Source organism: Paroedura picta, chromosome 4 (genome assembly GCF_049243985.1).
Source record: "Paroedura picta isolate Pp20150507F chromosome 4, Ppicta_v3.0, whole genome shotgun sequence".
In the NCBI taxonomy this organism is placed as follows: Eukaryota; Metazoa; Chordata; class Lepidosauria; order Squamata; family Gekkonidae; genus Paroedura; species Paroedura picta.
Window position 1 is genome coordinate 77,128,387 of NC_135372.1, and position 26,751 is coordinate 77,155,137.

The 26,751-nt window shown below is 42.6% G+C and overlaps 1 protein-coding gene across 3 annotated transcripts in view; it reads left to right on the plus strand.

The window, feature by feature from the left end:
- Positions 1 to 19,502, plus strand: part of C4H1orf87 (chromosome 4 C1orf87 homolog) — a 31,559-nt gene extending 12,057 nt beyond the window's left edge. For 2 of the 3 annotated variants that reach the window (XM_077333546.1, XM_077333547.1), the window contains 6 exons: positions 2,178 to 2,316; positions 3,867 to 3,964; positions 7,425 to 7,495; positions 12,847 to 12,881; positions 14,272 to 14,419; positions 14,566 to 19,502. In XM_077333546.1, coding sequence (XP_077189661.1) covers positions 2,178 to 2,316; positions 3,867 to 3,964; positions 7,425 to 7,495; positions 12,847 to 12,881; positions 14,272 to 14,419; positions 14,566 to 14,726 — 652 coding nt within the window. In that variant the 3' untranslated portion in view covers positions 14,727 to 19,502. The remainder of the gene's footprint in view (positions 1 to 2,177; positions 2,317 to 3,866; positions 3,965 to 7,424; positions 7,496 to 12,846; positions 12,882 to 14,271; positions 14,420 to 14,565) is intronic. The other variant, XM_077333548.1, reaches the window with a different exon arrangement.
- Positions 19,503 to 26,751: the final 7,249 nt, after the last annotated feature.

The following is a 26,751-nucleotide window of genomic DNA, read 5'->3' on the forward strand; positions in this document are numbered from 1 at the left end:
TCACTTCAAGAAGGACGTAGATAAAATTGAAAGGGTACAGAGGAGAGCGACAAAGATGATCTGGGGCCAAGGGACCAAGCCCTATGAAGATAGGTTGAGGGACTTGGGAATGTTCAGCCTGGAGAAAAGGAGGTTGAGAGGGGACATGATAGCCCTCTTTAAGTATTTGAAAGGTTGTCACTTGGAGGAGGGCAGGATGCTGTTTCTATTGGCTGCAGAGGAAAAGACACGCAGTAATGGGTTTAAACTTCAAGTACAACGATATAGGCTAGATATCAGGAAAAAATTTTTCACAGTCAGAGTAGTTCAGCAGTGGAATAGGCTGCCTAAGGAGGTGGTGAGCTCCCCCTCACTGGCAGTCTTCAAGCAAAGGTTGGATACACACTTTTCTTGGATGCTTTAGGATGATTAGGGCTGATCCTGCATTGAGCAGGGGGTTGGACTAGATGGCCTGTATGGCCCCTTCCAACTCTTTGATTCTATGATTCTATGATACCCACCCACTCTCCCTTTAGCATGTTATTTGTTAGGCTTTGTTTGTCACAGCGTATTTTGGCATCTCCCAGGATCAGTGCAGACCCACATGGGAGACCCGGATTCCCAGTGGGGAACTTGATAGCCTCCTTAAGGTTTGCTGATGGATACCGCAGTCAGTTGACTGCGTTGATCAGGTTCATTCCCTTGTTTTCCCTAACCCTCTGTTTTGAGTATTGAATAAAGCTGTGGCCATTTAAACGCCAAAATAAAGTGGAATTGTGGTTCTTTCTTAAAACTGTCCTCTTACCTGCCAAAGGCTAGGTCACTCAGGGCTTAGTTCAGCAGAGGAATCGACTGCCTGAGGAGGTGGTGAACTCCCCTTCATTGACAGTCTTCAAGCAGTGGCTGGACAGATACTTCTCCTGGATGCTTTAGACTGATCCTGCATTGAGCAGGGGGTTGGACTAGATGGCCCCTTCCAACTCTATGATTCTAAAATTCTTTTTTAATTCAGGTCCAAATACTCTGGCTTCTCCGTTTCCAGTTGCCGGATTGTCAAATCATATAGCTTCCTACAATATGCTATCCCATAACTTACTTGCAATTCTGAGAGTCTTATGCTGTCATTTGTCTTTACAAAGCCTATTAGCACAGTGTTTGATGTCATGTTTCCTGATGTGACTTAAGCCCAATTAGATATGCAAGTTTAAAAAAGTTGGGTCCTGGTTCCCTGGACCCAGTTCTGGATCTTTGCAGCCACACATCAGTTGCAGAGAAGGACTGTTAAAAACATAGGATAGCCTGCTTGGATTCAAAACACTGTTAACGATGCCAGTCCCAGGTGGGGCCTGGGGAGCCCCTGGTTTTACAGCTCCTCTCCAGGCAACAGAAATCAGTTCCCCCTGGAGAAAATAGCTGCTTTTCCATATATATATATATATACATACATACATACATACATACATACATACATACATACATACATACATACATATATATATATATATATATATATATATATATATATATATATATTTTACAAGTATTTATAAAGAGCAAAACTGTCTACTCCAGTAAGTGGCATACCCATAGCATATTAACTGTCCTGGAAGAAACTCCTAGCCTTCTCTTCCTTTTCCTCCATCAGTCGTGTGATGAGGTCCCAGCCCCTATTCCCTTTTGCCATGTCTCACTAAGGCTCACCATGTGAGGTGAAGAGAAGGAAGGCAGCTTCTTTCCAGGCCACATGGGGCAAAGAGGATAGACACCACAGTGCCTTGTGGCTGACCCTGCACCCCAAGGGAAAAGTGGGGTGGGGTTGCAGTTGGTCTTTGCATCCTAGAATGGGCTAGAAGGAGGTGCCATCTTTTCACCTCCCTGTGACCCAGCAGGGGGGACTATGAAGATGGATACCATCTTCTTATTTCTCCATTGCTTGGAGGGGCTGGCTTGGCTACCCTCACCTAGGGTGTCCAAAATCATTGGACCAGCCCCAACTTTAACTAATATTGTACACCATCCAAAAGCAGGTAATATTAGGCAACTGAACATCTAGAACCAGAACATCAGCCTAAATTGAGGCACCAGTGCCGGCCATAGCAATTATGCATTATAATAGTGAATTAAATATATGGCTGTAACAATAATACAGTGAGATCTTTTTAATTGCCCCTTCATTATATTCATTATTGTTCCATTAGTACTTGGACTCCAGAATATGCGTTCCAGGTCTTGAAGCAAATACTGAAGGAACAGAAGAAAAAACTCAACTTAGGAAAACTAAGTCTGAGTTTTCTTCAACAAGACGACAAGTGCTCTGGTCTTCTTTCACTGTCTGAGGTAAATAAACTCATACCTCATTGTACATGTTATTCAGAGGGTATTCCTTACAGTATAAAAATGTGATAATATTCTAGTCACAAAACAATTTTTTCAGTATGTCTGGCTGTCATCATTCCTTCTTGTCACTTTATGTCATATCTCAAAGAAATAATTGAGTAAGGAGAGGTATGAATTCTGGAGAAGTAGTCTTCAGGGACAAGAACATTACCGTCTATGAGTGCTGATTCTGAAAGTTAAAATGCTGAATAATTACAACTTTTTAAATATAATGCACCACCAATAACATGTTTTAACATATTAAAAAAAACACGTGGCATGGACTGTTTCCACACTAGGCATATTGTTCAGATTAGCTTTTTTAAAGAGTCAAGTTTTTCATCCATTTCCACACTGAAATTTGCCTCCTCGGGTGCAAACCTTACTCTTACAAGTAAGAGCCCCCTTACTGCAGCAAAGGCATCCTTAGAAAACTGTTTTTCATTTTTTAATGTGGGGTCTAACAGGATCTAATTCAGGCCTGCCAAAGGCAGAAATATTTTAAACCAGGATTTCCCCCATGCCCACCAGTTTTGGAACAAGCAGGCACCATTTTACAAAAAAAAAAAAATGAAAAGGGAAGGGAACAAAGCATGATGGGAGGCTGCCTCTGTCGGACTCAGTGCGGAAAACATGTAGCGAATTTCAGCCTGGGAAATAAGGGGAGGAAAGCCTAAATGTGGAAAGATAGAGTCAACTCACAGCATCCAAAGGAAATCCAAAGTGAGGCTAAGACAAGGTATGCCCCCTTATGAGGAAGTGGAAGGATAGGTGGATTCAACAATTAACCTTCAAAGTAGTATTTGGCTTAATCTCATATGATATGCATATTTAGTTTTGTTTGGTATTGCTTTTTAAAAACAAGTACAGCATTATACACACAAGTGTCAGTGTCGTGACCCTTTCCTTCTATATCAGGAATCAACACATGGTCTGAGTACTGCAGAGTTTGGGTCTCATCACACTGGAAATTTATCATTAGAAGAATCACAAGAAGAAAGCCCATTCTCCTTCCACTCCTTTTGTTTCCCAGTTTGCTTTCCCCATCATATAACTGTCAAGGATCACCCAACAGATGCTGTTAACTGGAGCCTTTTTATTTTCTTCATAGACTACAGATGTCAGCCATTGACTTTCATTTAAAAATATCCAAAATTATACTGTTCACAGGCATCTTGCTAATCTATGACAAATGTGTCCAGAATACCTATATGGCAACAAATCATAGTTTAAATAGCCAGAGTTTGGGACTTGGGTGCTCAGCCTTACAAAAGCATATGCCCACTGACATTAATACAGCTCGTCAAACTGATGAGCCCTTCTCTAACACATAATAAATCTTGCTTCCCATGAACTGCTTTCTTTAATACCTTTTCCTTCTCACACTCATTTCCTTTTGTATTGAATCTAAACAGCCATTATTTTAAATTCTAAAGTATCTTGATTGCATTAGCAGAAATGCATTTGAAAGTAATTAAAACCTACAGCAACTAATTTTATTTTATTTGCAGACAGAGCTGATTTGCAAAAAACATGAACTAACTCTTCCTCCTGGCATTCTGGAAACTTTGGTTAGCACTTATGACATTGGCAGAAGGGGCAAAATACGGTGGGTTTAATAGATATGGTAAAAGTGTGCTTTCCCTTCCCTGTTGCCTATGGTAGTAGGATCCTGTTCAGGGCCAGCTCATACTGCAATATTGTAAGTAGGGACATGCTCCTGCCTGAAGAATGGAGAACAGCTGGTTGATTCTACATCCTTGCTTCCATTTACCATTAAAAACAAAAGAAGAGTCCTGCTAAATCAGACTAGTAATCCAGCACCCTGTTTCAGACTGTGCTCAAAAAGTTACTGTAGTGGGGGGTTAATGGCAGACATAGAGGTTGAGGCTTTCCTTGATGTTGCTTCCTGAAACTGGTATTCATAGGTTTACTGCTGCTGAATGTGAAAAAGTTTCCTTTAGTCACTATGGCTACTAGCTACTGAAAACCCAATCTTCCAGTAATGTGTCTAATCCTCTTTTTAAGTCATTTATGCTTCTGGTCATCACTATATCCTCTGACAGCTAATTCAACATTTTAATCATTTGCTGAGTAAAGAAGTATGGCCATCAACATCATTGGATGCACTTGAGTCCTAATATTTTGGGAAAGGGAGAAAATGTTTTCTGTATCCACTCTCTTTATCCCATGTATGATTATATAAACCTCTATTATGTCCTCCCTTTGTATCTGAGGGAAAAGCTCATACCATGAACAAAACTCTGTTGGTCTTAAAGGTGCTACTGGACTCTAAGGTCCATTCCGCATGACTTTAATGTAGCAGAAGGCTTGCAAATTGTAAACGCTACTAATTTGCTGTTCCGCAAGACATCGCACACAATCTGCAACACTCCTGCAACACTCCCGCGAAAAGCGATTTGTTGTAGTGCTTCTAGGGAAATAGGGAAAAGTGGATTCACCCTCCAAAAAGCACTACGCTCTTGCGAACAATCTGCAACACTAGCGAAAAAGACCTGTGCGTTCCTATTATTGCGGTTCCAACAAAATCCCTCCCCCTGGCTCTCTCCTCCGCACTTCCGGCGAAGCGATCACCATTTTTTTTCCTCAGAGCGAGTGGAAAGCAACGAACCAGCGAGGCTTAATTCACCCAGCGAGGCTTCTCCGGCTACAGTCCCTCCACAGAAGTGCTTTAAATCTCCCCTAAGTCCCCAAGCACAACACAGCCCCATTTGCAAGTTCCCTTCATTTTTGGCCGAAAATTGCGCCCGTGCAGGGGGGATTTTTTTTCCACTCGGGGGAGCGTGGTAACGATGACTCGCCAGCTCACACACCAGCTAGATGGATCTCTACGTTAGGAGGAATCAAGGCATATTCATTGCAACATGTGTTTTCTTTTTTTTTTTAAACCTTTGCTTAAAGGGAAAGGGGCTTTTTTTCAGTATTATGACATCTGAGTCATATCCCTGACACATTTGTTTTCATACTGATGCCCATCAATGCCCATTTGCAAAGTTTTCATTTTTCCTGATTTTAAAATGCACAAGCTGAAATGTAAGAACTTGATCCTGTGAGATACTGAAGTCTCTTTCACACACACCCACACACACACACACACACCAAACACATCTTCTGTTCAGTCAGCTCCTTCCTGTCTCTCTGGTAGTCTTAAGGTCATGGACCTGTAGCATAATGTTGTGTACTAGTATCTCTTGGCAGTACTATCTGAATCTGAGAACATGGATGGCCTATATAATGAACATAATGTTACCCTAATGCACCTCCCAGGTGCTTAGCCTATATTTCAGATCTCTCCAGGGAATACTTTTTAAAACACTGGCTATCAATCTGTATTGATGTCAGATTAGCCTACAAAGGGCCACTTCAAAGACTTGTGGAAGCATCTCATTTCTTCCTTCCCCTCTATTTACTCTTACCTATATCCTCACCTTTCCCAGTTTCCTTTTCTTCTTCCCAGCCATGAACCAATTTACTTTTTTTCTGCCACCTGCCGATCTTCAGCTATATGTATCATTTATTTACTTCATTGATACTGGATGCACTTTCTCCACAATGGAGGCCCAATGCAGCGCTCATTATTGTCCTGTCCCACATTGTACCTCACAATATCCCTGTGAAGTAAGTTAGGCTTAGAATTTGTGGCTAGTCCAGGGTTACCCAGTGAGCACCATGGCAGAGTGGAGATTCAAATTTGTGCCTCAGATCCTAGTCTGAAACTCTCATCACTATACTACATTGGCTTTAGTGGGGTAACTATTGTTGAACAATAGCAAGCAGCCAGGTTTGGGTGAGGTGTGCAAAGCACGTGGTAGTGGGTCAGTCACCTAGTGGTTCCTGGCAGGCCTGTTCCCAATGAGTCCTCTCTCAAAGGCTAAAATAGCCATGGAAAGGGCCCTGTCCTCTTTCCCCACCTTTTACTGACAGGAGCCAAGACTTGAAAGTTGCTGTGGTTGCCTAGCAATGGCCACTGAAGGCTTTCATTCCCTAAAGCTCCTATCAGTTTGAAGGATTTTAACTCCCCCATTTGTTGTTTTTAGGATTGCAGGGTTTTTTCTCTGGTTTATAATAAGATCTGTCTTGATGGTTCATGTCTCCAGTCTCCAGATTTAAGTATCCACAGAGGGGGCCACATTGAGAATTAGATATATTAGTGTAATAGAATGACCTATATGTAAACTAATGTAAAGTTGCAAGTTCAAGTTTGCTAAGGCTATGCAAATAATGCCATACACATATAGCCAAGTTTGCCCATACTCAAATGTGTGAAAGATTTTTTTTAATCCAATAAAAAGACAATAAAATTGAAGGGTCTGTGTGTGCGTTAGCATCATTAGTTTAGTTAAGCATCAGCACTCCCACTGTGAATTCAACTCCTCAGTAATTAGGGAGAGTCTAGTTCCTCTGAGCCACTTTGTGATTAAATGTGCTTAAGATCAATAAACTGCCATGAGTGATTACAGTCATGAGAGATTAATCCTCCCTACAGAAACTAATACCATCTCTTTAAGCTGTCAAAGGAAGGGAGTAGGATGCAAAGAAAAACTGAGAAATGACTGGGAAAGGGAGGCCACAGATTTCTCTAATATCCTTTGATTTTCCTTACATTAAGAGGTTTCTAACTGCATTTTTTAAATCAAAGAGTTAATGTCTAAAATACAGTTGTTTCTTGCTTTTCTGTGCAATATGCCCTTCACCCCACATACTTCATCAGTGAGGATCTTAGCTCAAATGCTTGCATTACTACAAGATAAAGTGTTGAATCCACCCGGCTTTTCCATTGCAGTCACATTTAGAATAATTTAAAGGAACACAATAATAAAAAAATAAATGGCACAAAAGAAGTATGATAATAGTTATGGTCTATACAAGGCCAAAATAAAAGAACTAGCCAAAGGCCAAATGGTAAGGAAATGGGCATTCATGTTAAGGATTTTAATTTTTGTTTGCATTGAATATTAACGTAGGCATGATATGAGAAAATATGGCAAAGAATCTCATGAAATTGTCAGTATATTTTAAAATGCAGCATTTACTTTTTCTTAATGCAGATGGAAATCATTTGTGGAGTTTCTGAAGGAAGTTCAGGATGGGACAGATCCTTCCTTGCTTGTGTACAGAAGTAAGCTACATCATTGCCATTGTTCATGAAATCTAACCACAGCAAACAGTCAACTGCATTTTATAAACTGTTGAAATATCCCCAGTTTCTAGAGATCACTCCATTGGTGACCCAGTGATATTCAGGAGGTGACTAAACACCAATTACAGTCATAGATACTGACTGCGAATTATCAGGATGCTTAAACCATGCTAAGCTCCTTGCCCTGTAGTTAGAATGAAAACTAAGCCAGTTTTATGCCATTTATCACATAAATATTTCTGCTTTATAGAGAAAAGAACATATGGGGTCATGTGTGATTAATGTAACCATTTGTGCTACGTTAATAAGCAAAACATGACACTTGATTACGTTGATAAGTCAGTAAGAAAATCAACACAAGTCTATCCTAGAAGAATCAACTTCAGCATTTGATTTGAAACTTGGCTTTGTCCAAGGCTCACGTAGCAGCCATCTTCACATCGCCAGTCAGCCACCACTGCTTCAACAGCAAACAATGCAAAGGTGACTGGATGGTGTGCCGATTAGATAACTGCACAAACAAAATGAAGGAGGAGGGGGAGAACTTACTTGGGGGTTTGAAGCCTTGTTTGTACTAGCAGATTTAATTCTGCCTTAGTGCTTTTAAGTATCTTGAGTGTGTTAGTGCAGTGAAGTTAGACTTTTGTTTCTGGGTGGAATAAATGGCTGCACTTTGGGAACAGTGATTTCCTGTCTTCATGGCCTGAAACCTGGGGCTGAGGTGGCCTCCTTGACTTTTGACAAGAGCCCCAAAATGGGGTTGCCAACCTTGAAGTGGGGCATGGAGATCTCCCCAAATTACAACTGATCTCCATACTACAGAGATCAGTTCCCCTTAAGAAAATGGCTATTTGGAAGGTGGACACTATAGCATGGCACTCTGCTGAGGTCTCTGCCATCCTTAAACCCTGTCTTCCTCTACTCCTAAATCTCCAGGACTTTCCCAGTTCACAGTTGGCAACTCTCCTGCAGAATCACTAAGACCACCCCTGCTATTGCAGGAATAATACTTTGCTCCTTGCTCAATTCCAAGAGTCTACTTCATGTCTAGTCATGAATGTGTATGTTCATTTCCTAAGAACAAATTTGTGTCAACACTTCATCTAAGCAGACCCTCTTAAACATTACGCTCACCTAGCTGCAGCCCTGCTGCAATAGGGTTGCTATAATCTCCTCCCGGTGCAAGCAGGGTGTTCCATTACCAGGACCTGTCCCCAGCCACTGATCAGCTCACCATCAAAGGACTTTCCAGGAGAAAAAAAACAAGGCCCAAGTCAGTTGGCTGGTGTTGCATAGAAAGTGACATAATCACACTAGTGATGTCCAGGCAATACTCTGGTATTTGGTTGAAAACACCAGAAGCTTATTTTTACCACAGAGTTTTTGCCCAGATACCAGAGCATCACGTTATTCAGAGCAAACGTTATTCCAATCTTCAAAAAAGGAAGGAAGGATGACCCGGGAAACTACAGACCAGTGAGTCTGACCTCTGTTGTGGGTAAGATAATGGAGCAGATATTTAAGGGAGCGATCTGCAAACAGCCTGTATGTTCAGAGAGGCAAAAGATAGCAAGGTTACTGGAATATGGATGATCTGCAGTGTGCCTGATTGAGCAGAATTTATTGTCCATCAGGGGTGTCAGAAGATGTGTGTATTAGTATAGTTAGAATAGGAACTTCTGGGTGATTTTCAAATTATCTCCTCCAATGTCCCGATCGGTTCTACAGGAGACTTCCTCCGTTTTGAGTGCACTTCCTCCAAGCTTGCCTCAAGCACAGCAGTTGAAAAGGAGAATAACTGCAGCTTGCTAGCAAGCTAGGTCTCTCTCTCTCTCTTTCTATACATTGTTGTTTCTCTTCACAGTAAAAATTATTTTATTATTTGAGCAGCAATATGCCTCTCAACAAATTGAAACTGTTAACAATGGGCGCCACGGAGTTATTCGTGTCGCCTTTTGGTGGGGGGAGGGCAGAGAAAGGAGCATCAACTCCGGCGGCCAACCTGCGTTTGCTTGGTCTCGCACTGTTTTGGCAGCGCGTGTGTGGTGGGAGGCGGGGCTAAGAGTGTCCTTTTAGGACACTGACTGACTTCTTCCTGCCTCTTCGCGATGCAAACATCTGGAGGACAATTTGGTGATCCAAAGAAGTCAGCATGGATTTGTCTCCAACAGGTCCTGTCAGACCAACCTGGTTTCCTTTTTTGACCAAGTAACAGGTTTGCTGGATCGTGGAAATTCAGTTGATATTGTTTACTTGGATTTTAATAAAGCTTTTGACAAGGTTCCCCATGATGTTCTGATAGATAAGTTGAAGGACTGCAATCTGGATTTTCAGATAGTTAAGTGGATAGGGAATTGGTTAGAGAACTGCACTCACAGAGTTGTTGTCAATGGTGTTTCATCAGACTAGAGGGAGGTGAGTAGCGGGGTACCTCAGGGCTCGGTGCTCGGCCCGGTACTTTTTAACATATTTATTAATGATCTAGATGAGGGGGTGGAGGGACTACTCATCAAGTTTGCAGATGACACCAAATTGGGAGGACTGGCAAATACTCCGGAAGATAGAGACAGAGTTCAACGAGATCTGAACACAATGGAAAATGGGCAAATGAGAACAAGATGCAATTTAATAAAGATAAGTGTAAAGTTCTGCAGCTGGGTCAGAAAAATGAAAAGCATGCCTACTGGATGGGGGATACACTTCTAGGTAACACTGTGTGTGAACGAGACCTTGGGGTACTTGTGGATTGTAAACTAAACATGAACAGGCAGTGTGATGCAGCGGTAAAAAGGGCAAATGCCATTTTGGGCTGTATCAACAGGGGCATAACATCAAAATCACAAGATGTCATAGTCCCATTGTATACGGCACTGGTCAGACCGCACCTGGAGTACTGTGTGCAGTTCTGGAGGCCTCACTTCAAGAAGGATGTAGATAAAATTGAAAGGATACAGAGGAGAGCGACGCGGATGATCTGGGGCCAAGGGACCAAGCCCTATGAAGACGCTCTCTCAGCCTCACCCACCCCACAGGGTGTCTGTTGTGGGGAGAGGAATGGGAAGGCGACTGTAAGCCGCTTTGAGCCTCCTTCGGGTAGGGAAAAGCGGCATATAAGAACCAACTCTTCTTCTTCTCCTTCTAGGTTGAGGGACTTGGGAATGTTCAGCCTGCAGAAAAGGAGGTTGAGAGGGGACATGATAGCCCTCTTTAAGTATTAGAAAGGTTGTCATTTGGAGGAGAGAAGGATGCTGTTCCCATTGGCTGCAGAGGAGAGGACATGCAGAAATGGGTTTAAACTACAAGTACAACGATATAGGCTAGATATCAGGAAAAGATTTTCACAGTCAGAGTAGTTCAGCAGTGGAATAGGCTGCCTAAGGAGGTGGTGAGCTCCCCCCCCCCCCACTGGCAGTCTTCAAGCAAAGGTTGGATACACACTTTTCTTGGATGCTTTAGGATGCTTTGGGCTGTTCCTGCATTGAGCAGGGGGTTGGACTAGATGGCCTGTATGGCCCCTTCCAACTATATGATTCTATGATTCTATCACAATGTGGCAGTGTGATAACATCCCTTCCTGTGCAATGCCAGCAATGTGGCCTGGCCTTGCTTTTCTCCTGGTAAGTCCCCCTTGTCCCCTGCCTGTTCCCTGGAGTGACTTGGCAACCCTCTGCTGCCTTAACATGCTTTTTGAAAGAATTTTTAAAAGATACAAAAATAAGGATAAACATTCATATGGCTTTCAGATATGGCAGCAGTATACATAGCAGTGGTTGGTGAGATGAGGGAGAAGTAGTGAAAATACCACTGAATAGAGAACTGGAAAAAACTGAGCCTTATGTCTTTACTAAACAGGTGTCTGCTAAAGGCAGCCAAGACACACATCACTCACACAGCACTTTCCAGGAACTCAACCAGTGACCAGCAATGCCCAGTGAAGATAGAGGCCAGTGTTCTAAATCTAGCCCCTCCTGATGGGTACTATTACTGCTTTTCTGACTAAGGCCATCTGCATGCAGCATTGGTCACCGAATTAAGCTATTGAAAATGTGTTTTGCACCTATTTGTGCTCAAGGTTCACACCTATTTGTGTTCATTGTTCTTCAGTTATTCAGTTTAGGACATATCCTCAAAAGCTGGCATCTATACCTTGTTAAGTCAGTTTTATGAGTCAATCAATGGAGTTTAGCTTTATTAACTTTTTCAACATTTTCCTGTAATGCTAAAAGACGGAGGTCCTGTAGCTGAGTAGGTAGGGACCATGGGAGGAAGCGCATCTGCCCACCCTGGATGGTGTGCAGCTCTTAGTGACTCACTCCACCAGGAACCTGGGAATTATCCTGGATACTTCCTTTATAATGGAAGCCCAGGTCACAAAGATAGCACGGCTGGCATTTTACCATGTCCACTAAGCCAAACTACTAGCGCCCTACCTGGACCCAGAGCACCTAGCCACAGTGATCCATGCAATGGTCACCTCTAGACTGGACTTCCGCAACTCGCTCTACGCAGGCCTACCCTTATCCTTGATCCGGAAACTACAACAGATGCAGAACGCCGCAGCCAGGATTCTCACTAAGACATCATGGAGATCTCACATCCGGCCAGTACTCCAAGAACTCAGCTGGCTCCCAGTTGAATTCCGGATTAAGTTTAAGAATTCCGGATTAAGTTTGTTTGGGTAATCACCTTTAAGGCCATACGCGGTCTGGGTCCAGTGTATCTGAGAGACCGCCTTCCTTCCTATATCTCCAAAAGAGCTCCACACTCCACCACCTTCAGCTGGCTGTGGATTCCTGGCCCTAAAAAGGCACATAGGACCAAAACAGGGGCCAGAGCCTTTTCAGTCCTGCCCCCACCTGGTGGAATGAGCTCCCTGAAGAGATCAGGGCCCTGCCTGAACTTCCACAATTCTCCAGGGCCTGCAAAAGGGAGCTCCACCAGGCATTTGCTTGAGGCAAAACATCTACAGGTCCCCCTCCTCCCAACTGAGAGGTCAAACCTACCTAGGGATTGTCAATGTTATTGTTTGTTGAAATGCTGTTCTAGTTGGTGTGTTATATCAGAGTTGTTATCTGTTATATTGATATTGTTCTATGTAAATGTTCTACAATGTTTCATGTAAAATGCCCAGAGCCGTAGGGAAGAGCGGTATAAAAATATAAACAAACAAACAAACAAATAAATAAATTGAAAATAGAATCAAGGTTGAACATATCCAATGTCAATGTTAATGCATATTAGTTATACTACCACCTGTACTTCGTGCATATCTAATGAATCCTATTCCAGGCAAATGGCTATATAAAACAATTTCCCGTTTTTCATTTTAGGAGGAAACAAGGGAAAAATTGCAGATGACTCTCAGGTAATGTCAAAAACATTTTGATTGGTTTATCTGAGGTCCAACTAGACATTCCTTTTTTAAAGAGAGCATCTGGGCTTCTTTAACTGGATATTCTCTCACTGCAGCCATAGAGCAGCTATTGGAACTGTCTGTTTAAAAATAAAGGGGAAGCCTGGTTGAGCTGACAACTGGGACACGGTAGAGGCGGGGCTTTTGTCTTCACTGGCATTTCATTTTTCTGACCAGAAATGGCACTGCAGGGGAGTTACTTTCCCTTTTTTGGCTGCTCCATCTGTACAGACTGCATGTGGAACATACACAATTGGGGAAATATCCCCCATGCCATTTATGCCTAATTGAAAACTGATTTACCAGTATTTATTCTTGAAACTGAAGCATCACACAGTATTCCTGAAACTGAAGCAATCTGAACAAAGAAATCCTCACATTCATCCTTCTCTACTCATACCAGCCAAACTATGTAAAATGATTAGGCATGAGACTGACTTTCACAGGTGTCCTAGTTCACTTTTCAATTTTGTTTCTCCCCTGTGGGAAATAAACCTGAGTGTTTCCACCCAGGTTTTTTCTTTCTTTATGCCAAGTTTTTCTAATAATGATATATACATCTCACAACATTCTTTGTCCAGCTTTTGCATATCTATTTATTTATATTCAGTATAGTCTGCTTTTCTCACTGAGAATCAAGGTGGATTGCACAATGTAAAACACTTCAATCAATAGGATGATCCATCTAGTAAGCAATATAATAGGATTTGGGATTGCAAAAATTGTACACAAATGGCATAAAAGATATGTCCATACAAATGGTGTACAAATGGGACATACATATAAATTGGATAAGAAGGGCAAAAGAATCATCCTCAATAGCAGTGAAAATGAAACTGTCAGAAAGCAACAAAAATTATAACATTAACAAGATAAATGTATAGGGTTGTCCCTAAAAATATTGATCATACTTCAAAGTAGAAAGCAGAATTGAAAGGGGATTTGTCTGGCACGGTTCAGGCTGTCAAAGGATCCCAAATGTACAAATGTACAGGAGCATGGGCAAGAATATACAGTGTCTGTCTCTAAGCACGAGCTAAAGTAGTCTTGTCAATATCTGAAAATGACGCTGAAGCTATGATGATTCTCTGCTCCCTGTCTGCTCTTGAACAGGAAGCTAAGTAGTGCTAAGCTTTTGGAATTGAGATCTCATTTATTTATTTCATTTATTTAATTGTAAGGTCATAGAGAGAAACATAAGAGATAAATACAAAAAAACTTGTTCTACTTTAAGATCAGTTTGTAGATATACTAAGTTTGAGCTAAAAAGATATCATTATAAAAGTCATTTATTCATTTGTTTTTTTGTTTTTTGTTTGTTTATGTGTTTATTTATTTGCAGGTGGATAAGGGAAAGCACAATTTTATGGAGGCCAAGACTTGGAAGCATGATACACCTGACTCCAGTGATTCCGAGGAACAAGATGCTTGGATAGACCGGTTCAGGAAACTGGAGAAAGCCCTTTATTTGTCTGATATCAAAAACACAGGCAAGAATTATTCTTGGGTGATAATAACTCCACAAGGAGCTGGAAGTTGCATTTGCCCACTGTACTTGATCCAGCGAGCTAGGTTTTTTTTTGCAGGGAGGAGATGCCAGCTTACAAACCTTCTTGTTTTTTGTAATTATATACAGGCAAGTTGAACAGGGAAAAAGCCAAACGCTTGGTCCATAACTACAACCAAATTTATGACCTGTGTCTTAGTCCATTGAAAATTGACAAAGCCTTTCAACATTCCCGTCCTGGTCAAGACATGCCTTTGGAACCTCTGCTGCATTATTTAAAGGAGCTGTAACCAGAACTTGTAACATGGTACTCATGAGTGTATTTCTTTTTTCTCTTATGCTTGCTCATATATTGACAACCTGGCCTGGATATCCCAGGCAAGCCCATTACCATCAGATCTTGAAAGCTAAGCAGGATGAACCCTGCCCTGGCTAGCACTTGGAAAGGTTACCGCCAAGGCAATGGCAAACCACCTCCAAATGTCTCTTGCCTAGCAGCCAGACAATCTTAGCATCTCCTGGCCATATTATACACATATGATCAATAAATGATACATATTGACATTATTTTATTATGTTATTAATTCCATTTCTTAGTAGCTGCTCCTGGGCCTGGCAGCTTACAGCAGCTTACAATAGTAAATAAAAACAATAAAATAAACCAACCCCCAACCTCCCACACACACATCAATCCTCACCTCTCCTGACCCATCATTCCACCCTGCTTCCCACCCAAGCTGCCATGTTTCTAGGTTGTTGTTCCAATTGGGTACTCGGAGGGGGGAACAAGATATTCCACTCCACCCGTTCTCAACCAAATGTCTGGCAGAAGAGTTCCATTTTGCAGGCCCTCCAGAACTTTAACAGCTCCATCAGGGCCCTTAGCTCTCCTGGGAACTCATACCATCAGCCAGGGGCCAGGGCCAGGCGAACATTCCGTGGACCGGGCTCCTCCAGCTTATTAGCAGTCACAGAGTTCAATGCCCTGTATGGGGCATAGGGAGTTACGTGGTCCCTCAAGTACACTGGGCTCAGACCATGAATGGCCTTAAAGGTCAAAACCAAAACCTTGAGTTTGATCTGGTATTCAACTTTAACCAATGCAGCTGCCTCAGCACTGGCTGGATATGGGTTCTCCAAGGTGTCCTAGTTAGGACCCTAGCAACCGTATTTTGCACCAGCTGTAATTTCCAGGTCAAGGACAAGGGCAGGTCCATGTAGAGTGAGTTACAGAAATCCAGCCTGGAGGTGACTATGTGCTCCTGGGACAGAGAGGGCACTAGTAACCTTGCATTGCAAAAATGGAAAAATACAGCTGGATTGCTCTAGTGACCTGGACCTCCTTAGATAGCAAGGCATCCAGGATAACCCACAAATTCCTGGCACTGTGGAAGATCGCTAATTGCATACCATCCAGGGAGGGTAAATGTACTTCCTGATGTGGCCTATTCCATCTGAACCACAGGACCTCTATCTTGAGTTTCAACCAGTTTTACTTAAGCTAGACCGGTGGTCCCCAACCACCGGGCCAAGGCCCGGTGCTGGGTCGCGAAGGCCCTGGCATCAGGCTGCGACTCCCTCTCCCCATCCCCCCCAGTAAGAAACTTCCCAGGCCGCAAGCAAAAGCGGCCAATTAGCTTGTGACCCGGCAAGCTTCTTTTTTTGTGTGTGTGGGGGAGAGGGAAGCAGGGCCGTGCATCCGCAATGCGTGCGTGGGAGTGCCATGCATGCGCATGCGGCTGCGCATGCACGGCGTGCAAGGCCTAGCGATCACCCTCCCCACCGCTGCTGGTCCACAGCCTTAAAAAGGTTGCGGACCACTGAGCTAGACCATCACTGCTTCCTAACACCTAGCAAATGTTTCTGGAGAAGCCAGGGTGGCTGTTCATCAAGAGATAGAGCTGGGTGTCATCAGTGGACTGATTGACAGCCCAGCCTGAAGTTCTGGTCCAGCTGGGCCAGAGGGCACATAACAAAGTTATATAATTCCAAATGATCTGTAAAGTTTTCATTTCTTGTTAATTTTTTAACCCATACCCATTGTATTGAATTGTTTGGAGTCAACACCTGGTTATAACTTAACCCCATCTTGGTTGCCTGATCTGAAGACATTGGGGACTCAGACTCACTGATGGGAGGAAGGCCAGGAGAGGGAGGTGGTTGAGATCTAGCCAGATTCTCTGACATAGCCAAGAATAAGGCTGGGAACCAAACAAAGGTGAGGAGGGACATTGTTAGAAGACATGACAGCTCAGACTTGGGTAAGGCCAGAATAGGAGAAGATTAGAAGCAGCCCAGTTCAGCAAGGGGAAAGAGAAGGACAGGGAGGCAGGCAGCAGCAGAAAGAGATATGAAAGGCTTCCCTATCCTTTTGTAGTTTTCCAAATGGAGCAGGTAGAAGGAGATTAGAGACAGGTCAGGTGGGATGGGGCCAAGGAATCCTATGAAGAAGACAAAAAAGAGCTGGCTTTTATATCCCATTTTTTTCTACCCTAAGAACTCTCAAAGCTTCTTACAATTGCCTCCTCTTCCTCTTCCCACAACATTCACCTTGTGGGCTTAGGTGGGGCTGAGAAAGGTTGGGGGAAAATGTTACTGGCCCAAGGTCACCCAGCAGGCTTCAAGGATAGGAATGGGGAGTCAATTCCAGTTCTCCAGATTACAGTGCACTGCTTTTAACCAGTACACTACATAGACTCTCTATAAAAGGGAAGTGGGGAAGAGGAAGGAGGTCAGAGTCAAGGTCAGTCAGTCTGACGTTTGAAGAAAGAAGATTCAGGTGCTTTAACCCCCTCTCCTTCACAATTCAGAGGACAGTGGACCAGTTGCCCGCTTTGATGAAGGGATGGTGGTGATGCAAAGAATCTATACCTGTTAGAGATTAAAACAATACAAGAAAGCAAGCTTTGTACAGAGCATGGGTCCTGGGTCATCTCTTGGTGGTAGGGTGGTGAAAAGAGATGTGAATCTCTCTCCAACTCTCTGTTGTTCATATGAAGGCAACACAGAGTAAAACAGCAACTGCAGGTGGATATGGCTTGCATCATATCTCTTGAACAGAGAGACTGGAACCTTGTAATTTTAAATCCTTTCTTCAGCTCTTTGGTGTTCCTGCTGCTATAGAGATTATCTGGATTTTGTCACCACCAACTCTGAAGTTATCCGTAGAAGTGAATTCTTTTCCATATAGAACTGGCAAATGTTTCCTTGTGACTTTCTCAGTATTTATCATAATACTACCTATAGGAGTTGATTCTAGGCTATGTTTGTATTATGGAAGTGGGCAGGCAAAATGAAAGTTATGAGTATAGCTTTAAAATACATATTTTTAAAATTATTATATATACACTTAGCACCTCTTGTGGCGCAGAGTGGTAAGCAGCAGAAATGCTCTCTGAAGCTGTCTGTCCATGAGGTTGGGAGTTCAATCCCAGCATCCGGCTCAAGGTCGGTAAAAGGAATACTCAGATTGGTGGGGGGTAAAACAGTAATGACTGGGAAAGGTACTGGCAAACCACCCCATACTGAGTCTGCCATGAAAACACGGGAGGGCGTCATCCCAAGGGTCAGACATGACTTGGTGCTTGCACAGAGGATACCTTTACCTTTTTATATACATTTACTAACATTTCCCATTTTGAAATCTGATTAGCAACCTGATACTAATAGTATTGTGGCATCAGACAATGTTGTGCAACTTCGTTACTTCTTGTGTCATTATAAGCTGACCAGCGATATTAGGCTGGTATACTTTTGCTGCCAGAAACAAGATGCAAATATCCACTGGCATAGACCCAACATGTTTAGAGCTTCCTCAGCTTGTTTTCATGAGTGATCAAAATATTCACCATAACTGAGTAATAACCGTGAAAAAGACCTGTTTTCTAAATAGTTTACAGCTATGCCTCAGGAGAGCAGTAAATAAATGCATTTGTATATCTAATTCTCAACAATTATTATTATTATTATTATTATTATTATTATTATTATTATTATTATTATTATTATTATTATTATTATTTTGATTTATTTCCCGCCACTCCCAAATGGCTCATGTTGGATACTGACAATCTCTGTTGGATACTGAAATCTCTGGATACTGAAATACTCTGCTGGATACTGATGTTATGTGGGCTGCCACCCCTCCATCAAAGGCTGGCACACCCGTGTCAACCCTTCCTGACACTCCTGCGCAGACCCTGGCACCAGAGAGAGAAAAGCCAGGTCAAGCCTTGCAAGGCATAATGGGAGAGCAGCTAAAACCCACTTCTTGCTCTGAAGCAGGACTTGGAGGTAGGCTTCCCACAACCTACTTGCTTGCAAACAAAAGAGGAGTTTGTCAGCACGCCTGGCAAGTACAGAGAGACAAAGGCATCCCACCCAAAACTCCCCTCCAGCCAGCCAAGCACTTTGTCTTGTAAAGGGAACTGGCCACTCTCTTTCAACACCAAATCTAATCCAAGATTTGGTCTTTGTCTTTTCCCTTACCACTATCCCCAGGCACAAGCAATCATCCAGGATTTGCCAGAAATGGGCCATCAGCCCTTCTAGACAGGAACTATTTCTTCATATTCCCGGCAGCTAGTTTCTTTGTCTCAGCAACCCATTTCTTTGTTGGGACCTGGCTCCAGCCATCAAACTCTTTGTCCAAGCCCTGGACGAGATAGGATCAGCCCCCTATCACCTCAGGTCACAAATTTCCTTTAAATATTGGGTTCCCACAGCCACAAAGTGCAGTCAGTTTCCAGGCTACAGAAACTCTGTCCGACGTTCGTCTTGGTCCCTCATCCGTCTCCCCAAATTGCTTCCCTGGACCTACGGAACTCTGCTCCACCCGAAGACAGGTAGATATCACTTCCAATCAACCCTTAGTATAGGTTCCTCCCCTATAAGCCTCTTCCTTGTGTGCTAGTGGCTAGGAATGTACATTTCTTTGCTAGAGTGTGCATGTATTGTCTTTTGTCTAATTAGTGTGTGTTAATAAAGTCCTTCCATGTTTAGATCATTGTCTGCCTTGGTTCTATCTCAGTGACATAATTACCCATTAAACTGTGCAATCCAAGGTCCCACGTTACGCCACACTGCCTCTTGCTGGCTCTACTAGCTGATTCCCCACAACTAAATTTAGACTCGTGTCCTTACAGACACGCATTTGGCATAACACTGAAATACTGAGAATGGAACCATGAACACAACAGAGATGTTTCTACAAACCTGGGGAAAGGCTCAGGTTTGCAGAAAAACGTGAAACCTTAAAAGTGGGAGGTGGGGGTAACCGTCCAAATAACAAAGGCAATGACGGTAGCATTAAGAAACAAATGTGCTCAGTGACTGTCATTAGGCAATTGCAACAGTATTGTCAGCCTTCAAGACTTGGTTTCGGTCTGTAAATGTTGGAGAGAGGGGACAAGGAACTTTCTTGGGCTGTTTTGGCCATTGAAGAAGGACTCAGTTTGGCCAGGTATGCCAGCAACCACCAAACCAATCAACTTTATATCCCACATTTTGATTGACTCAGCTGGGACTGGCTGCTTCCTAGGTTTCAGCTACCCTACAAAAGCCTAGATGGTATAATAGTTAGAACTTGAAACTAGGATCTGGGAAATTTTGGTTCAAATCCCCACTCTACCATGGAAGCTTACTGGGTAAAACTTGGGCCAGAGAAGAATGGTCCAATTTTGGGTCTCTATTGTGGAGAGAGTCAGGGTGTAAATGAAGTAAATAAATTTTAAGTGTAGTTGAAGATGGGGTGGCAGATAAAAGGTATGTTGGTTGATGGATATGAAGGAGAGAAAGAAGCAGGGAAAAGTATGGATATGGAGGCTACCAGGGCAGAGTCTGCACTTACTTTGTTTATTCCATTGTCTTCCTCTCCTCCCCCATCCCCATTGGAACGTGGTTAGGGAGGCTCAGAAGGTGGGGGGGAGCCAAGCCTCTTTCTTTCTTTTCTTGAAGTGGGGGGGGGGGGAGAGGAGCCAAGCAGGGAGCCTCTTTCTTTTCTTGGAGGGGAGGGAGAGAAGATCGAAAAAGGCAGAGAAGGGGGGGGAAATCCAGGACCGACAGAAGTTGAGAGAAATTAGGCGCTTCTCCTTTAAGGCAAATTCGTCACATGACCACCTGTGGCCAATCACGGGTCCTCTACCACGGAGGAGAGCCCCGATTCAAAACAATGCGATTATATAATATATTCATGATTAAAAGCACTCTAAGATATCGCACAATAAAGGTAGGGTCACTCCGGATCAATCCTTCTTGCTGCAGAAGGAAATTTTAAATCGCCCCAAATCCAAACAGAAATCGCATTCTGTGTAGAGGGCAGGGAGTGAATTGATCTGGGGTTGGAATAAAAGCTCCGTACAGTTTACACCCAGGAGAAAGGAAAGAGTTCAGGGAAGTAGATACAGGGGAAAGTGAGGTGCCCTCACAAGTCCTTGCAGATTCTCCGCTGCACAACTGGACCTGATCCAGTAGTCAGCACCATACAACCAGACCAAGCTTTTTTCATGCTGAGGCTGCTGGGGGAGAGGAGGAGAGAAAGCTGAAGACAGGGGGTAGATTAAAAAGTTTGTATGATGGGTAGGTTGGTGAGAACAAGCAGGAACAGGCTATGGGGCTTTCAAGGAAGAGGAGGAAACAGTGGGGGACGGGAAATGAGATGCCCTTTGCAAGTCTTTCTGGATTCCCCAGTTGTAAATGTATATTTTTATACAGCATTAGGCGAATATATGTGTGTACAGAGCATGAACTCAAGAAGCTTGAAAAATGTTGGGTTAATTCCAGGGCTGATTCTGCACTTACTTTGTTTTTTTCCATTGTGGATCCTGCTGAATTCAGATCAATTTGAACTCAGGTCTTCCTCTATTCTGCCCCCCCCCCAGTTGAAACAGAAAGTGTTCTGCACTTGATTGAGGAAGTTCAGAACAGGGAGGGGTGTGAATTGCAGAGGGAAATTTTAAAGTGTCCAAGATCAAAATGGAAATCGAATTCAGTGTAGACTGCAGGGATTTAGTCGATCTGGGAGTGGGTAAAAAGCCCTGTGCAGAATACACCCAGGTATAAAAATAATATTGCAACATTTCAAAATACCTTTGGTTCTTAATTACTGCCACATTACTTGGCCCTGGGCAATAATCCCCATGACCAGCAGCCATATAGCAACAGAGTGTGAAGAAATAGTGTCATATAGAAACTCAAGTGTTTTGGGTTATCTTGTGCAATCCCGTTAAACCTAAAAGGGACTGCAGAAGACAGTCCAAAAAATAGCTGAGTGACTGGAAAGTGCTCTCAGCTGCCCAGCTGTTTTCCAGGCTTTCTGCAAACCCTTTTTAAAGGAACTGTGGTCCCTTTCAACAGGGTTTACAGGGCCACGAACCATGAACTTGTTCGGTTCACAAAAACACATCCTAGTTTGATTTGTGGCTCAATTTGTGGTTTGGTCACAAACCAAGTACCAACATAAGTTACAATATAGGAAGGGCAAATAACAATTTATAGTATACCTACTACAACTTACTCCAAATTGTCTTTTAGAAGCATAGAATACATGGCTTTTATAGTTCTGTTATGGATGAATTTTAGGATTTCATAGGTCCTTAATAATGAAATATTTGTTCAAAGCAGTTTATATTTTACATATCAATCTTTTTTTCTTTTTGGAAGTGAAGTTTTCCCATCTGTTTGCCCCACTTCCCCATCTGTTCCTGACGTCTCACAGTTATAGTCAATATGTTTACAAGTGCTGAAAGGAATTTCTTCTAACAGAGTAATGGCTTGCTACTTAAAATATACATGGATATAAGGATGATCTGGGATGCTAAATGAAGAATAGACCCAAGATTTGAAGGGAATATAGAATTTTGAGCATAGATTAACAAAAGGAATATAGATGCTATACCAAAGAATGAGGAAAATCCTTAGTGTTTTTAAAAATAATGTGGGGCCACAGCATTTTTTTTTCCATCCTCCCTTTTGTCTTTTTAATATTTGCCCAGTACAAACCTCACCATCTTGTATCCTCCTGTGTCACACAAAGCACAGTGTGATCTAGTATTATGGCCTTAACCTCAATCTCTGCCAGTTTAACTATTATAACTCTCCACCACCAGCCCCTTACCGGCCATTCATGGAAACCTGGGAGTGTTTATATGATGCCGTCCTTGAAAGAATGTTTAGTATCCTTACAAATATGCAAATAGCAAGAAGAAGAAGAAGAAGAGTTGGTTCTTATATGCCGCTTTTCCCTACCCGAAGGAGGCTCAAAGCGGCTTACAGTCGCCTTCCCATTCCTCCCCCCACAACAGACCCCCTGTGGGGTGGGTGAGGCTGAGAGAGCCCTGATATCACTGCTCGGTCAGAACAGTTTTATCAGCGCCGTGGCGAACCCAAGTTCACCCAGCTGGCTGCATGTGGGGGAGCACAGAATTGAACCTGGCATGCCAGATTAGAAGTCCGCACTCCTAACCACTACACCAAACTGGCTCTCCACAAAGTTCCACAAAGTAGGTAGTCAAGACAACTCAACTGCTGTACTAGAGGTTCAACAGTAGTATGGATGGTGTTTGCCTAACAACAGGACTATGTGTCAGTTTAAAGCAAATCTCCAAAGTGTTCAGTCCTGCTACCAGCTTTGAAGATCATAGTGGTTCAGCACTAGGTGGATTAAGTACTAACGAGGAAGTGTGCCATTCCTAATATATCAGCCAATAATAATTAATGATGGGTAAATCCCCCTCAGCTTGATTGGCCTTGGCTAAAAAAATGTTTCACCAAGAGAGAGGGGGAAATGTTTGAGGGTCATCAACAGAGTTCTGCACAAACCTCTTTGGTTCCAAGGCAGTAGCTACAACTAAAGTTCTGTAACAGTGAGTTCCATACAGTTTACTGTTTGCCTACCATCAGACTAAGAGCCTTTTGTGGCACAGAGTGGTAAGGCAGCAGACATGCAGTCTGAAAGCCATGAGGCTAGGAGTTAAATCCCAGCAGCCGGCTCAAGGTTGACTCAGCCTTCCATCCTTCCGAGGTCGGTAAAATAAGTACCCAGCTTGCTGGGGGGGGGGGGTAAATGGTAATGACTGGGGAAAGCACTGGCAAACCACCCCGTATTGAGTCTGCCATGAAAACGCTAGAGGGCGTCACCCCAAGGGTCAGACATGACTCGGTGCTTGCACAGGGGATACCTTTACCTTTACCTTTTTACCATCAGACTAATACTATTTGCTTCATTAGCTGCCTGAGTTCTGGTATTCTAGGAGAAGGAGGAAGTTTATGTAATTCTACTGTGTGGCAGGCAAGAACTATTTTGCTGAGTTTTTTGGCTATGGGAAGAAAGGGACGCCACCAAACATGAACCTATTCCCAGGCAAGTTTAATGAATAATAAAGCCACAGTGCCACCTTCCAGGCCACCATATTTTGCCAATGGAACTATGCAAGTTTAATAGTTGAGCTTTTACATTGTTCTAATGATTTGGATCACAGCAAAATCAATTGAATATTCTACTCCACATTTTGAATATTTAGAATTCATGCTGTTTAAACAGGCCAAACATCTGCTCTGGCTTTTCTGCATTCCTCAGCAACAGTCACACTCCCATATATCATCAGCACCAGGACTTAGAATAATCACAGTGCCAAAAACACCCCTTTCAAAACCTGTGAAAAATCCAGTTGCACTGCAGGCTTCCACTCAGGCTTCCACAGATGCCAACATATCAGCAAATCCTCTCCCTCTGATTTTGCAATTCAAAAGGTAGCTCTAAAACATGTTCTTTCCAAAAGATCCACTTTCTGTTTTTCTCCTTTTAAAATGCATATTACTCATTAACAACCTAATATGAGTTTCAGACTACACCACGTCTGTGCCAGAAGGGCATATGCACATGGCCATGTGCTTTAGACAGATAAGTACATAAACAGCATATTGGCACCAGACAGACATCTGTGCCTGGAAAAATGCTTCTGATATGTACATGAATGACATTTTAGCTTTAATTAAATCCACACCGCAAAGAAAGGAAAACTTGGCTGCTCCCTTCCTTCTGAGAAAGGTGCTTTTTATAATAGGATTGTGTTATTTTGATGTCCCTCAATATAGATTCTATTAATTAAATGCTTAACGTTTGTACCAGTAGCGATCAGAGGAAAGTAAAGTAACTACAGGGACTCTTGGATGAGTTACCAAAAGGTCGCATCCCTGTCAGTAGAATCTGCAGAACTGAAACCCGCTCCTCAGCAAATCTGACCTTGCTTCTCCCACAGCTAAATTTACATACAAGCAAAGTAAATTACAAGACAGGGGCTCAAATTATGAAAAGGCTGAAGCCCCTACTAGACACATCAGGCCTAGTTTATGCATGCATCAAAATGAGGTGGTTTTGAGGTAGCAAAATCTTCATACTACAGATGATGGATTGTGCAGATAATACACTGAAATGTTCCCCTAAGTCAAAAACTCCCTTCAAACAGAAAACTAGCATTGATGAGCAAAACTAACTGCTAGGAACTTTCTCATTGCTGAGGCAGCTTTCTATTATCTTTTCTTTATGCAGTTCATTCGAACACTTCAGGGCTGTGCTATCTCATTACTACCATATCCTCCTGTCTATGTGAACAAAGCCTTACTGTAACTGCTCAGGGTGATATCTGAGCAATAGACTATTGACAGATAGGAAAGGGTATGGGGGGGGGGATAACCCTTTATGGTTTACATAGCCCTATGTGGTATTATGGTAGTAATGGCTGTGTTGCTATTTTATTGCTCTATCTATGATGGCTTCCCCCCACTAAAATAACAAATTTATTTCAAGACAATTGTAGCAATTGCTGTCAGTTTGACATTTATCAACTCATTTCTTTTTGTGTACTTTGGGGTTAAGTAAGGATTAAGGGAAGGTGAGAACTCCTTTAGCTAGGGTACTCAGCAGAACTAGCTCTAGGGAAAGTTGCCAAAATCTTTGCTACTTGTTTTAAAGAGGAGAAAGTTATATTTGAAGTAATGTTATTCTGAAGTGTATTTTTTCATTTTTTAAAATTATTTGTCCCATCAAACATTACCTTTTAAAACCATAAGAAATATAGAAATGCAAAATGACCGTGGAACATGGCCATTTCCCACTTTACATGGGTAGAGTTGTTTTTTTTTTAATGAAAATTTATTCAAGAGGCAGGAGCTCCCTTACTAGTCTATTTGTATGATACATGTTTTGGCAAACAGGTTTGATACAATCCAAGTTATAACATCAAGTCTCCCTAAGTTTCACTCCTAAGTTTCACTCAAAACTCTGGGGAAGGCACTGGCAAACCACCCCGTATTGAGTCTGCCATGAAAACGCTAGAGGGCGTCACCCCAAGGGTCAGACATGACTCGGTGCTTGCACAGGGGATACCTTTATCTTTACCTTTACCTATAGTCTCAGGTGAATTCCAGAGCATTCTGGGACTTCACTTCCAGTCATGTGACCGGAAATTATTGTCATGATACTGTAGGGCAGGGGTAGTCAACCTGTGGTCCTCCAGATGTCCATGGACTACAATTCCCATGAGCCCCTGCCAGCAAATGCTGGCAGGGCTCATGGGAATTGTAGTCCATGGACATCTGGAGGACCACAACTTGCTGGAGTAAGAGGAGGCAATGAGTGGTGGGAACAGGAGTAGTGATCCAGTTAAGATTGCAGTCTGCTCAAAAGTCACATGTTTAGTGAGCTTGAACAGGTTTGCAGTGTGGATGAGGGATACATGTATACAATCACAGTCTTTTTGTCACACCTATCCTCATCTGCTATGCATCACTTAATTTTATTATATAAGATAAGATAAACTAATATAAATAAGTACTATTGCAGAATTCTGTGTCACTATGATACATGCTGCCAACTGCCCGAGTGCAGAAAACAGCATGTACACTGTATGGCATTTGATGAATGCAACTGTGTAGGTGCAAAGAGGGGCCAACTGTGAATAAGCCTGTGCTTGACAGGTATGTAGGCCATTTAAATGTTTGCTACCCAACCTTCTTGCTTCTTGTTTGCTACCCAAAGAAGCAGTTCACCTTCTTCTTTGAAGACTAAGATTTATTTCACAGATTGTGCAAAAGCTGCCACAAGATGCTACAGATAAGTTGCTACACAGCTTTTTACAAAGGCATGTCCTAGTCTGGACCCTGTAATACAAGACCACAGGCACAAAGGTGATTAGCCTAGCATAGAAGTCTAATTTCAAATTAAAACAATGATGTGATCCTGTGAAGGGGACTGACTTGTGTATAAAAAAGGAATTCATTCACAGTAAGTTCGAGTGATGATCTCATTAACATTGAAAT